The following is a 15,079-nucleotide window of genomic DNA, read 5'->3' as shown; positions in this document are numbered from 1 at the left end:
ATTACATAAACAGCGCTATTAAAATATCAAAATTATGCAAGAATAACTATCATTTTGTAACTGATAATTATTCTAATTTTGTTTGCGTCCCACGAAAATAGAATTAACATACTTTCGATCAATTTCTCTGTGTTCTAATCGATCATAGTCTTGTTGATAACTCCTATCACAATGCTGATTGTCTTCAACAAGTATTTTTATTCGAGCCATAATATGGCCACTTGGATGTAGTAATACAGGTAATTGGTTTTCACAAATTTCTGTATATATATCATCTGGTTTAGTGGTTATTAACTGAGTAGAAGACGTTATCGTAGCTAATTGAGATTTTGGAATTGGTGGTGCTAAACTATCCCTGACGCGCGAATAATCTGGTTGAAGTTGAATGACGCATGCAGAAGATGAAGAAGGTGAATCAGCAAAATTAGTAGTTGGCATTGCAAGAGCACTTGTTGATACAGAACGCTGAACGGATTGTTTTACAGACCCGCATGAATAACTGTTAAATTCAGTTGCTTCAAGGCTCGAATACTTTTGATTAAATTTCATTGAAATTTCTGGACGTATAGAAAATGTAAAGGAAGCTGATTTCTTAGCAGGATTACGACATCGACTACTTTGGCATAATTTGCTGATGCATTCAAAAATGCTACTTCCACCTACACCAGTGTTAAAATTTTGATTAATATTGACGTTAATGGTTTGAGCTTTAGTTCTATTGCTTGTTGTAGCTGGTTTTTTTAAATATTCTAAACTTTCACGTAAACTTTGAAGAATGGGCTTTGCTACAGATTTAGTCTTCACTTTTTTAAGATGTATCTCTTTAATGCTTTCTTCATGGTAAAGGTTTTGAGGAGACACTCGTGGTTCTGTTGCCCGATTTCCCACTGCTCGGCTGTAAAGAAAGTTTTTTAGCTTTTTAAAATGTTATAGTATTCTTATCTGAAAAATATTAGTACAGTATTAAATATTTACATTTAAAATTAACAATAATTATAGATATAAAATATATTTAAAATCAACAATAAATTGTCTGTCATGACAATAACATTCATATATGCTTCTATATTGATTACTTACTCGGAATGAATTTACAAATATACTAATTTTTTTTTTGTATCCATAATTCCATGTCTTCTAATACAACTTTGATTAGTTGAACCTGCATTAACATACAGATACAAATTCTTCCGTTTTGCTCTGCAATCTTATACTTACATCAATATTCATTTGACCTTCACTATTTTCTTTGAAATATAAGAACTATCTTTTTAATATCGACATTTTAAAATAAAAAGAATTTAAGTTAAATTAATAAGGTTTAATAATTTTTTAGTTTTTTAATAATTTAAACTTTTTTGCAATTTTATTTTATTTTCTAAATCTTACTTGTTTTTTTTGTTAAATTTGATGAATACTTAATAATTAAAAGGAATTTTTTATAATTATACCATTTTACGCTGTGTCGATGTAATATGGGTAATATATAATAACTGAGATTTTATAAATATAATTCTGACTTCTATATCTATCTATACTTATTTGTAATACACAATATGGACAATTATAACCCAACCAATTAATAATTACACAAAAAATAAAGAAATTTATCATTTATTTAATTATTTTTTAACATAACTTTACTTATTACATCATATACAAACTTAATTTATATAAATTTTTTAATAGTTTATATATCAACATATATATATATATTAGAAATTAAAGAATTTAAAGATTATTTTAATAAACTAGGTATATATTTATAGAAGAATTTTAACAAATTATATCAAAATTGTAAGTTATATAAGTAAGCCATTAGATTTAATTTAACACTGTGTTATGAAATATTAAACACAAGTGTAAACACAGTAAATAGTCCTATGTAACACAACAAGCCACTATTATTATTTTGTATGAATTTATATATGAAATGAATTAAATAAACACAATTATTGGAATAGGTTTAATGTTTTATTTTAATTCCAATGTTTAATTCATTCCAGTAGTTAAGGTTTAATCTAATCCAACTAAACTAGTAATCAAGAACATCAGAATCTACATCATGTATCATGGCGGAAAAAATAACATTGGCAAAACAAATTGATAAATCTAAAAACAAGTAAGGTTGATCCCTTAAAAAATAATGCCATTTGCGAACATAAGTTAGACTATACAAACGAACCTACTACAATTTTGAAGTCCATTTAAGAAGAAAATCTGTAACCAATAAAGCGATTTTCAAAAAAGTGTTGAAACCTAGATAATAATAAAAAATACATTGTTAAAATTGGTTGCAAATCAGAGTACTATACTTTTTGTAAGTTTCTATTTAATTTGGCAATCGTATTGTTTACATAAATTTAAGTTTTATGCTACGATATTAAGTATAAAACATACAAAAGTATATTTAGAGGATATATTAGAAATCTACGTAACATTCATTTATTTTGTGTATTGTCTATCTAACTAAATGATTAATGTAACAATACATTGAGATTGTTTCAAGGTAATAATTAAAAACCAAATGTTTTATTGATTAAGTGAAATAAAATAAATATTTAGATAACACTTGCATTGTTTTGCTGTATATTTTAAATTTATAAATTTATAAAGTTAAATAAATAATACAATTAATTTAACAATATGACAGTACCAAATAAATAATCAAAGATATAGTAAGAAAATTTTTAATTCATTACTAAGAATTCATTTTTTTTTAATTTTATAGTTAAAATGAAAAATTAAAATATATTTTAATAATGTATGAGAAATAAAATTAGTTCAATTATTGCACACTTTACGCACAGAATATTGGTCCTAGTTAATAATGCATCACATCATTTCATTTTATTTTTAAAGTAGAATTTTATCACAAATGATTAAATGTCCCACAAATTATTTCAATGTTATTTTTTTATTATATTTATTTTATTATCTTTTCTTTATTATATTGAATGCAAATTTTTAATTTAAATAAATGACAAATAATTAAAAAAAATAAAAAATAATAAATATAATTTAAATTAATAACAATTATTTTTGGATATGAGAAGTTACAAAAAAGATTATCAATTTCATGATTATACAATTGTTACGGATTGAACAGTTGAAAGCGGAATACAAAAGTGGGAGAGGTATAAGCGCGAGAACGGTTGTTTATAAACACTAGCTAACGAACTCGAATAATGTTTCTACGCCGAAAACCCGAATACAGGACTAGAATTTCGAAGAATTATAACAATGAAACTCACAAAAACTATGCTTATTGACGTCACGACAAATACCGGCATAGTAACAGACACCGGATCGCTATCGGCGCCTAAAAATGACTACGAGAATACTTAAGGACTGCGCGTGCCACGCCCCAGTCAGTCTTTGTCTCAGCTTAGCGTAATAGCGATTACGCAATATCATAGCAGCTCACTATTCCGTCTTCAAACTTCTTTCTACAGTCATCACTCACTGTAGATACACACGTACGTAATTGTTCAACCAGTAACCAATTTGACTATACAATAGTGAAGTCACATTTTAGAATCCGCTAATCAAACTTAACGAATAACGCGATATTTCTAACTTAATCAAGAGTGAAATTATCGAATCATACTACATATATTAACGGATTGCACCGACCCTAAGATAGCAGCAGCGGTCCCCCTTTAGAACGCTTCGGTGCAACAGCAGCAGTTCCTACGCACAGACACAAAGGCAGGAGCAACCCAGTCTCACTTAGGCAGCAGCGGTACAACAGCGGCGGCTCAGACGCATACTACTACAGCGGCACTTCTCGGAAGGGAAGGAGTCACTCCTCACATCACGGAGAGCATACACACTCTCCTCAGCACGTAAAACTATTGAAGAAACTTCCTCTAATTATTTGCTCACACCTTCATTCACACACTTTATGATTATTAACTATTTATTACATTATTATATTTAATAAAGGAAAGAAAGGAAACGCTGCATGTAGTATTAAATAATTGCATTGCCCCTTCATGGGTAATGGTAAGTCATGAGACTTTTATACATTTCATCTCCAATGTAATAATTACTATTGTCTGATAATTTCATACTGTACATTGAAACTACACAAAGAAGAGTTTTTTATGAAACTATTTTTTTCTTCTTTTAATATTTTAAAGTAATCTTTCTCGAAGCACTCAAGAAAATTGCTTATACATCTTTCAATCATCAATGGAATAATTAAGAACAACTTCAATGATAATGTATTTTTGTCTAATTTATAGATATGAAGGAAATCCATAAATGAATGAGGACTTTCATAAATAAATACTAAATTTAACCCAAAATTGAAACATCCTAAAAGAAGCAATGTTAGTGTATTGTAATAAAAATAAATTTTATAAACGAAAAGACAGTACCATAAAACTTGGATTGACAAATTTTTATAGTTTTTTTGTAAAGCAGCATGGAAGACGCATACAAAGTTTGTTATTAAAAAGGATCGACTACAAAATATTTAGCTCTTTTTTAATGCATTGGTAATCTTAAAAGAATATCAAAATTCTAAACGTAACTTTATAGTGTTTAAAAATGCTTTAACGTAATTTTTAAAAAGTTTTTATTTTTATTTCAGGGAATGCATAAATTAAACGAATAAAATGAATAATCGCAATATATTTACACTCATTATAAGTTATTTAAATACTCATTCTCAAAAAGAAATAAAATCCACTTAAATTATACAAGTATTTAATTAGATTAATTTAGATTAAATTTATATTAAGATTAATTTGGAAACAAAACATAATTTCATGAAATATGGGAATTTTAAATTAATTTTCGATAAATATATTTCTTCTTTATTTTTGTTTAATTATGTTATTTGTACTGAATAAATTAATCAATAGGTACATTTGATTGTAAATCATTTGACATTGAGTTCTAGAAGAATTACAACAGATATTAATATTCCCAAATATGGAATTAGAGATGCTTTTACGAAATAGAAATTAATTAATTCATACAGAATTACATTATTTAAAAAACTAATATTTGATAATATATAGTAAATTATATCCATAACATTTATTTATATACCTTTTAGGTAGCTTCATGAAGTTTATTTGCTTTCAATTATAATACACTATTTCATTACATTTTAATTATATGTTAATTTTGTATAGTTTCTTATACCTTTAAGTATGTGTAATAAATCAAGGCAGATGCATTATTTAAATAATTAAATAAATGATATTAAAAGGAAGCCACATAATAATATTAAATAAATTACATTTCAAAATACTACCGTATAAAATATGGTCCGTTAAATCGAATTACAAATGCAAAAAATTATTTTTCTAAAAATATTCAAAAGATATAAAATCAAATTAAATTAATATTAAAAGAACATCTGACTGTGTAATGAATCTTATTTATGATTTTGTAAGCTGCATCAAAATGAAGAAATAAAGATTTTAGTTTCATAATAGATTTTACAAACCAAATAATTGTTTTTGTACTATTTATTAAACATAAAGTTTTAATTAAAAATTAGAAAAGTCAATATCATTATAGTGTAATAAATTTTAATATATCAAATAGTTCAAATGATATATTTTTATACACCAAAAAATAAGTTAATGTATTTTGATACTTTATTTTTAGATTATCTATAAGTATAAATTATCTTAAAATTTCAATATATTTTTAAATATTCTAAATGGTATTAATAATCTTTAAAACTGTAAGTATTATAGATATTATAATCATGAAACTTATAGTATTAATTAATAATAGAATGTTTTGTCAACATTTTTAATTAATAAAAGACTATTCAACATACCCGCAAGATGTTAAAAGTTGCTGCATTTTATGAGACGTTAAAAGTCTGGCTCCTTGCTCTTCGAACTCTAGGTGCGCTCTTTCCGGTTACCAATAGTTCAAGCATCTCTGGATCGTAGATTGGTATTTCGGGTATCAAACATCCCAACACGATTGGACCTCGTGTGGATGATTCAAGTTGCATTAAACCACCATATTCACGAGGTAACGGAATCGGCAGGGGTCCCGCTATCAGTCGCACTCGAAGTGGTAATTGCCGCTTCGCCAAGTGTTGCACCTTGTTGTAGACGAACATCACGTATTCCCATTAGCTTAATGTCGTATCTTCACTGCGTTACCCAAACAATTGAAAATGTGGTTTTTCAACTGTCAGTTAGGTACACAACTGATTTTCAGTAATATTGATGTTATTTATAGTGTGCAACATTTTATATTTTTTATAATTGTAATATAAAACTGTATATTATGAGATATTATTATAAAATATTATAGATAAATATTATTATAGTACATATTAATTAATTACTTATGTTATAAAGAATTTTTTTTAATTTTTAAAATGATAAAGTTTTAGATCTTTGAAAAGAAATAATAAATTAATATATCTTATTTATAATTTGGTCTATTTTAAAAATATAAAATATCATTTAATTATGTATTGTGTATTTAAATATATAAAATGAGATTTGTATAAGTTATGTATTAATTACATTATTCTTTTATTTCAATGTATTAATATTAGGTCTAAATTTACAAACTTATTTACATATAGACAATGGTAATTTATTACATTACATAAGACTAATTAATGTTAAAAATAAATATTTAATTAGTATTTATTCGAAAATTTCATATATTTTTATTAGAATTTTCTTATACCTTATAAAGTAGTGTATCACTATTTGTATTGATGTTACTTGAAGAATCGTCATTTTGGCAAACAGCATAAAATTCGCCACGAGCAGAAAATGGTGCGAAAATTTCACGTCCGTGAGAATCAAGGCATTGTGCATATTGATCACGGTCAGATAAATTACCTACAATATTAAAAGATATTGTGCAACGTCGTGCATTTTGAAAGATTGCTACCAGTCGAAGAACTTCTCCTGCACGAATGAATGCCTTAGTGTAATGAGCCCTTAAGTTTCCATTTTCTGTAGTATATACAAAGAGTAAAATTTTTTTTTTTTTTAAATATTAGTTATTAATAAAATATGCAATTATATAATTTTTATATTTTCTTAAAATACAAAAAAAATGTTCTATAATTTTTTATCAATTATGTATTAAATAATTCACATAAAAATTCTAGCACAGTTTTTTATAAACTTTTGAATAAAATGTTCAAATTATTATAAATAACATTAAAAAATTAATTCTACGAAGAATTTTCACTAATTTGTTTTTATTTACGGCAAAAATGCAATATTTTCTTCAATAATTACTTTTATTTATAATGTTACACGTACGAGAGATACTACATAAAAATTTATTTTGAATAATAATTCGGACTAAATATAAAACTTAATAAATAATAATTTCAATGTTTTGGGTTTAATTTTTCAAATTTACTAATATCTGCTTAATACTTACTAATTTTAAATATAATTTTGTTTGATAGCAAAATATTTGAATTGTTTACTCTATTGATTTTTATGTTTAAGTATAAATTTATTATTAATTTCAGCACCTTTTTCATCTTTAATCTCTAGATATATTAAACGTTAGAGATTTATGTTAATTAGATGAAATTTGAAACATATTTGAATCAACCAACATTTAATATCAAACATTATCCATATGCATTTGTATGATCTATCATTAGTTCAGTAGACGAAAAAAATTTTCATAATTTATCTTGTTGAATCATTACACTTGTTCTTGTTATTTTCAAAATATTAATTATTTAAATTAATATTTATTTATGTTAATTTCCAATTTTGTACATATTTAAAAATAAAATATATAAAAATATGTAAAAATAGATAAAAATATATGTTTGTATACATAAGTACATATATTTTTTAATAAAACTACGTCCTTAAATTGTATCCGTAATTATGCAAATGCTTACAAGTTACGATGTCTGTCTAGTTAATCTGATTTTAATACTTTTTAACCATGTATAATTACACGAATTAAGAAAATATGTAAGTAATAAATCATTAAGGTGTATGTCATATTTTATAATATTAATTAAAGAAAATAGAAATACAATATAAATTACAGCATTCTTCTTATATAACAATCAAAACAAATAATATACAATAAAATTTATGGTTAATCATATTTGAAGTAGTTTATATCCTTTTTTATTTCCTTTTCTATTAATTTTTTTTTTAATATTTGACAAAAAAATTGACTTTTAGAAAAATATTTCAAAATATATTTTAATGTTTATCGATGATATATTTGAAACATCAACAACTCCAAAACTCCACGCTAAATCTTAATAAGTGCCATAGCGCACACTACGAAGACACACTGAGATATTGAACCATTTTTTTATACTTTATACATTGACGACCTTTCATTTCTCGGTATCTTAAATTTCCACCAAGCGCACTACACCAAAAAGACCTGGAGATTTGCTACCTCCACGCATAAAACCACTAATGAACGATAATATCTCAACGATTCTTACCACCAACATAGAATCATAATCGTGTCTTTGTAAATTAAAATTTAATAAATAGCACGAAAAGCAATTGTGTTGATTACTGAATTGAAGCATTTACCTCTCACTTATTCACTTTACCACCAGCAAAATGATGAACATGGTCTAATCCAACCATCTTGGTCCTTCAACTACCTGGTGACTGAAATTCTGAACAGAATGCTTGAATACTAAATTGTTTTAATAAAATAGAAATTAATCAATTTTTACAATAGCTAATTAGCTGCTATAGAAAATGGGAGGAATATTTAATTATCGGCTTAAAAATTATTATAAAGATATAACTCAAATATAGAAAATGGAAATTGGAAATTTTGCAAATTACTTTATATTAAAATTTTTTAAACTAATTAAATATCTGCAAATAAAGTAATTGATTACTTAAAATAACATTCTATAATAAAATAATAGTAACTGTAAACTGTAATTCATAAACATGTTATTTGTCATCTGTCATTATCCAAATGTGGTGCTTTAACATTTCAGCTATATATAATTGGTTTCATAAATTCATCATTTTAAAGAAAATTTGCTGCGGTAAATTTTATTCATCTAAATACTTATTGTTACATCAAAATTCATAGAATCTGTTAGGATATTAAGCGAAATAGTATAAATAATATTTTACCTTCTAATATTCTATAAATCTTTTGTTAACTGATTTGCAAATGTGGTACACGAGTTTGATAAAATATACATATTATGAATTATTAAAAAAGTTCATATAAATATTGTTTAAATACTATATTCAGCTCTGTTCAGGATTGGAACATTTTCCAAGACGCTTGGCTCTTGGAATTTTATAATTCTAGCTGTTGAATTTCTGTAAACATTTGATTCCGAGAATTCTCGAATATTCTAAAGCTTTGGTTTCGTTCGTCCTACGATGTTTATCTGGTCTCCGAATAGCAATGTCGGTTGGAATTCTCCAACCTTCTGAAGCTTTGCTTTGCTAGAGTTCTCAAAACAACTAAAGTTTTACTCTCGAACGTTCTGCAATGCTTTCCATATAGCAACACCTGTCTATTGTTGCTAGTTAAGTGATCTGTGGCGTGGATATATAAAGCAAGCACGCTACGAGCCTCGCTCTCTCTCTTAGTGAAGACGCTATGACACGGAACACTGTCTGTCTTAACAGGATCATCATGGAAAAAGTGCTCTCTATTAGCTGAACCGCCAAAGAGAGAATACGTTATCAATTGTGTAAGCATTCAAAGCGACTCCTGCAAGGGAAAGGTGCTGAAGGGTCATCGCAGCAACCTCCTCCCCTACAGAGAAAAGAAATCTCACGCTTCTTGAGAGAGCACTCTGTCGCCAACCTCAACCAGTAAGCCCAAGCATACAAGGCATTCACAAGTTATCATTAACACGATCACCACACACACTTGCTGCGCCACAACGCAAATCCGTCTTACGGTGCAACCATACACTCTTACACTCTACAAGACACCATCAAGTATCACTACACCAAGAGATAGAGAGATTTACGACCTCTTACTTCTCAGTGTAGAAACCTACCACCAATAGCACTACGTTAAGAGGATCCTGAGATTGACGACCTATCTCGACATGCAGTGCATTGTTCAGGATTGAAGTACCCAGCAATGAGAATTTATTGCTTTATTTAATATATGATTCCATTACATTTAAATTTATTATAATTCATAATATTTGAAGTAGTCGCTACGAAAATTCTCGATGTATTTAAAGCCTTATACCGTATCCATATAGCGGCAAAGAAAGATTCTCAAACCAACTAAAGCTTGCTTTCCGAGAATTTAACAGAATCTCCAAGAATTACTAACTCTAAATGTACGAAATAATATATAAGGAGCAACAGACGGCGAAGAAAATCAGTCTTGTTGACTAAGTCAAAGTGAAATAGTGCAAGTCATAACAGTTGAAACTTCTACATATCTGTCTACGAGAATCCGTGCAAGGTATACTTATTTGTTTACATTATTTATTACCTATAGCTGGCTAGCTATCGGTGCGCTCTCCGCAACTTGACCCTAGTCAGACCGGATTGAGAGCGACGACATAGTCTGGAATCACCAGCAAGCTACTTATCATCGTTTATTGTTATTACGGGTCAGTGCCGACACTATCGGTCAGGCCTCTACAACTTGATTATTACCAGACCGCTGAAGAGGGCGACGATACTGTTTGGTAACCCCTCGCTACATTATCATTACCGATGAGAGCGCTTATGGCTTCGTGACTCTTGCGATTCTTTGCCTTGTAAAGGTCGCCGATGACAGCGCCCATGGTCTCGTGACTTTTGCAATTCTCTCCCTCATAAAGAAAAACAAAGAGTGTCCAGTATAGTCAGCCCTGTTTTTACCGGTTAATTAAACCGGCAGTACGGTCTAATTAAACTACCTTTGTCTTTGGATCATTCTGGTGGCTGGGATTCCAAACACTTAGTCCTTTGAGTCGGATAGTAGAGCTAACGTTATCTCGGTGTTAACACATGGAAGGACGTGTCATTTATCTAAGAGAACACCATTAAAACCTTTAGTGTTTCAAACTACCATTACCGACATCTGTTCCGCTACGTCGTTGAACGTCAACTCTTAATTAGGAATCATCTCGCTGGCAAAACAGTCAATTGTTTCTTCTCCTAGGATACTGATTTATCATCAAGAAAATACCAAACCACGAGAATTCTACGAGCTCTGACGCATCAATAACCACAGAAGCAGAAAACCGTATGACTCGTAGCGCTACCGCTGTGCGATTATCCAGCGAGTTCACATTGAAAGCTAAAATGCAATGGAATCGCATCACATCAAGTAAGGAGATAGGGGAAGAATTTCCAACGTCCCATTGAAATATCTCTTTAGATGAAGGCCAAAGCGCACGAAAATGAGTCGATGAGCTTCACAAGGCATTTAATAAGGAACAAGCCTAGTTAGATGAATCATGGTCAGCAGCCTTGCTACATCACGAATACTTCACAAAGAATGCGCGAGGATTGCAGAGGGCTCAACTATTCAGGGAAGACCTCAACTGAGTCCGAAGGAAACCTAATCAGTCATCTCGCAAGTAACAAAGTGCATCAGCATCGTGTACGACTCTCCTTCCTCCAGGTCACACGGTATCTCCAGCTACCAGTACGGACCCATGGAGGTTTTTAGTCCGTGCGACGCGAGAAGTCTGCGTCGCCCCTTCAATTCCATACCGTGTTGAGCCTAACCTGTAAATAGAAGCCACTTGTGCCTAAGAGCATGACGCAGTCACAGCTTCCCCACGTGGCACTACTCGATGAAGTGGCGAGAGTTTTACAACCTCCCCGCTCTCCCCGTTCTCAGGGGGCTAACATCAAGGGCACCACGACAGGAGGATCAGGAACCTTACAATCTTCAACCTCCAAACGAAGTATCCACTAACGCCACGTTCCAATCACCAAAGAGTAACAAGGGTTCATTTATAACATCAACAATAATCATCCCTGTAATTGGAAAATAGAAGAACTCAGGTGCTAACTGCGTACAAACCGCACTCGACAAGCTGCGTTGGGACATAAGGGAGTCAGTTCAAAAACATCAGCCAAGAGCCAAGAGCCGAGAGCCGAGAGGTAGAATTCGCGATTGTCCAATTCCACCTGGACCAACCCCTTGCCAATGCTCCACAAGTAGAAGATGAGGCTGAATCACTAGAAGACTTCATTCGTGACGCAAAAGACTACTAAAAGGGCCACAACAACTAGAACTGGAAAGCAACTCGTGGGACTACATAACTGTACATCAACTCACGCAGGCTCACTTAGCGTGCAAAGAACAATGGAAAAAATCACTAAACGAGCCGAATACCTATCCCAAGTTCGAGTAATTAAAAAACGATTTCAATGATTATTATTCGAATGCGTTAATTCTTTACTGCAAACGTAAGAAAAATTCACAAGCAGTAAAAAAATGTAATATATGTGCTAAAGGTAATCTTTTTTAAGTAGAAATAATAAGAAAAGAGCATTTATAATGTTTGTGCAGATAAGTTCTAAGCATATTGGCTATCGATGAAATGTTACATATGTATAACATATGTATGTCTGTATTTATTTATTTAACAACAATCTTAATGAATATGAATAATGTTTAAAAATATAGGAAAATAACGGTGCATTTTTTAATTTCTTCTTAAAGGAAAGAACTATTTTTCTTATTCAACTTATTCAATATTTAATGTTACGATTGAAATGTAGTTTCTAACGTTTATAAAATTATTTATAATAGTTCATAAAATTAATTACAACAATATTTGAATAAGATATAAATAATATATAAAGCTAGTGAATGCGAAGCTAGGAATATCTTAAAAGAATAAGTTTATGTTTTGGCGTTCAGTATTATCCATGAATGAAAAAGTATTTTTGTTTCAAATAATCTATCGTTTTATTATTGATACTGATTTGAACACCCAGTTCTATTATGTGTTAAAAACGTATACATGTAAGAGTGAATAAATTAAGACCTCAGCTTTCTCGTTATTAAAGCTGTAAGTGATAATCCAAATCTTGCTTTCCTAAAACTACGAATGTGTATTTGACTTATTAGTCTCTTTTGGAGTCACTAATTTTTATTGGATTTCTTTAATTCGCCGCTTTGTCCTTCTCTGCTTCCCATAACTTGTAAATCTTTCTCGTTGATGATATTACGCTATTGAATACGTAATAACTGCACTCGAAGAAATTATATATAAATATACTATAGATTAATTGTTTTCTATAATTCATATACAAAAATGTAGTTGTAAGTACCATTGTATGAAAGTAAAATTATAATTATATATAAATTATTTTTAGATAACTGTAGGTATTATTTATAATTTGTTTATTCATTTTATGTATTATTTATTCTTCTAGACTAAATAAATCTTAATTCAGCCACGGATAAATTCGAAACGGATTACGAAAAAAGATTTGAATAATTAAACAGTTGACAAGAATTGAACAATTGAAATCTAATCATTAAAATTCAATTATCGATCATAACTACATAATGGAATTTGATTAGTAATTATTATATATATATTATTTTTTACAAATAATAACAAATTACTTCTTAGAATTTTATAATTTATTTCATTAGTTTGCATTAATGGTCAATTATGCGCATACAGATTAACGTTATTGTTAAATGTTTTTTTTAAGATTCTGCATTACAAAAAATATAGTTCGCCTTCTTTTTCTTTAAAAATATTAAAATTACTCACATTAATTTATTAGTAATAAAATTGGATTGGATATTGTACAAGCTTTATTTATTTTACATTTATATCAATTTATATCGCAGTTTTTCATGGGTAAAAAAACTTTTTAATTTAGTAATTAATTTTTATATTATAGTTTATCCATACATATGGATTATAATAATGAATAAGTACGGATATTATTTTAAAATACCTAAATCTGGAACTTGAGTGTCTAAATAAAAGCAATAAAATATATCCAAGCAATCAAACAATATTAACATGAAATATTAATTATTTGTTTATAATTCTTTATGAAAGTATGCTGCACTTATGTTAAAAATGCGATTGCAAGAATTTATAAAAATCAATAGCTATCGGCGATAAGGTTTATTAATGAAAATTGTAAAATGTATGTTTTCTATTAAATTTATTGTAAAAAAAATTTATATTAATAAATAAATAAACTTAACAATAGACCAGATTTATACAAATAAGATACAAATAGAAGATATAAGTTAACTTTAAAATCTTATATTCATTACTTAATTCGATCATTAGATAAATATTGTACTGTTGTGAAATATTATTCATTTTAGTTCACAAAACATTCGTAGTAGGCAGAAAAATATTCAAATTCATTATTGCATTGATTCACTTCATAATTTCCCTTTAAAAAATGTTATCAAACTGCGAAGTAAAATAATAAAATATTAATAGAATAAATATAAATAAAATTGTATTCTTTGATCACTGTTATAAAATCACGTATTATCAATAATAAAATTAATTTTTAAATTGGATTTATATTCTGTTATAATAATTATAGAACAAATTTAGATTGCATATGCAAGTAACTTACCCATTTTAGAATGTGTTAGAATGTAAGCTCGGAAAGGTGCTGCAAGTAAAAAAGCCGGAACTCCTGCATGTACGAGCGTTTCCATTCTTCGGTAGACTATAGCACAATTCGTGGTTCCATTACCTGATATTATGGAAAACCATCCTAGAGGATTAATAAAAGTATACAAAAGTTTATAAATTTTATTATCTTATATTTATAGCATTTTTAAATGTTAATACTATAATTATATTACAATCAATCATCTAATAACGTGTACACATAAATGGACTTCAAAGTATGTAATTTTATTGTCAATACAAACAATTAAATATATAAATATCTATTTCATTAAAATATTATGTAAATATTTTATTTTTTAAATTGTTTAAAATATGACATATAAATTAATATTTATTATTAGAGTCATGTATTGTTTTTTTTTTGTATTTATAAATATATATATATATATATAATTAAATAAAAAATATAAAAACACAATATTTTTATACTTATTGAATTATTTATTTTAATCTTATTATTAAATTAATTTAGTTTATAAA

The 15,079-nt window shown here is 28.2% G+C and overlaps 2 protein-coding genes across 2 annotated transcripts; both read right to left on the bottom strand.

The window, feature by feature from the left end:
* Positions 1-29: 29 nt before the first annotated feature.
* LOC105365784 (uncharacterized) lies at positions 30-5,857 on the bottom strand. Its single transcript, XM_011504031.1, has 2 exons — positions 5,810-5,857; positions 30-895 (listed from the first exon to the last, which is right to left on the bottom strand). Exons 1-2 carry the CDS (start codon positions 5,833-5,835, stop codon positions 73-75), a joined length of 849 nt encoding a protein of 282 aa, XP_011502333.1. The 5' UTR covers positions 5,836-5,857; the 3' UTR covers positions 30-72.
* Positions 5,837-14,680, bottom strand: LOC105365830 (uncharacterized). Its single transcript, XM_011504087.1, has 3 exons — positions 14,538-14,680; positions 6,688-6,962; positions 5,837-6,085 (listed from the first exon to the last, which is right to left on the bottom strand). The coding sequence occupies exons 1-3, from the start codon at positions 14,620-14,622 to the stop codon at positions 5,837-5,839; spliced, it is 609 nt and encodes a 202-aa protein (XP_011502389.1). The 5' UTR covers positions 14,623-14,680.
* Positions 14,681-15,079: the final 399 nt, after the last annotated feature.

Source organism: Ceratosolen solmsi, unplaced genomic scaffold (assembly GCF_000503995.2).
Source record: "Ceratosolen solmsi marchali unplaced genomic scaffold, CerSol_1.0 scaffold26, whole genome shotgun sequence".
Lineage (NCBI taxonomy): Eukaryota > Metazoa > Arthropoda > Insecta > Hymenoptera > Agaonidae > Ceratosolen > Ceratosolen solmsi.
This window is presented reverse-complemented; position numbering and strand designations above follow the sequence as displayed.

Excerpts from the sequence above, each read along its gene's own strand:
- LOC105365784 (XM_011504031.1), bottom strand. The coding sequence starts at position 5,835 with ATGCAGCAACTTTTAACATCTTGCGG. Across the intron at positions 896-5,809 it reads CAACTTTTAACATCTTGCGG|CCGAGCAGTGGGAAATCGGG; the intron begins GTATGTTGAATA and ends CTTTCTTTACAG.
- LOC105365830 (XM_011504087.1), bottom strand. The coding sequence starts at position 14,622 with ATGGAAACGCTCGTACATGCAGGAGTTCCGGCTTTTTTACTTGCAGCA. Across the intron at positions 6,963-14,537 it reads TCTAACACATTCTAAAATGG|AAAATGGAAACTTAAGGGCT; the intron begins GTAAGTTACTTG and ends TATATACTACAG. Across the intron at positions 6,086-6,687 it reads GTGATACACTACTTTATAAG|GTGCAACACTTGGCGAAGCG; the intron begins GTATAAGAAAAT and ends GTCTACAACAAG.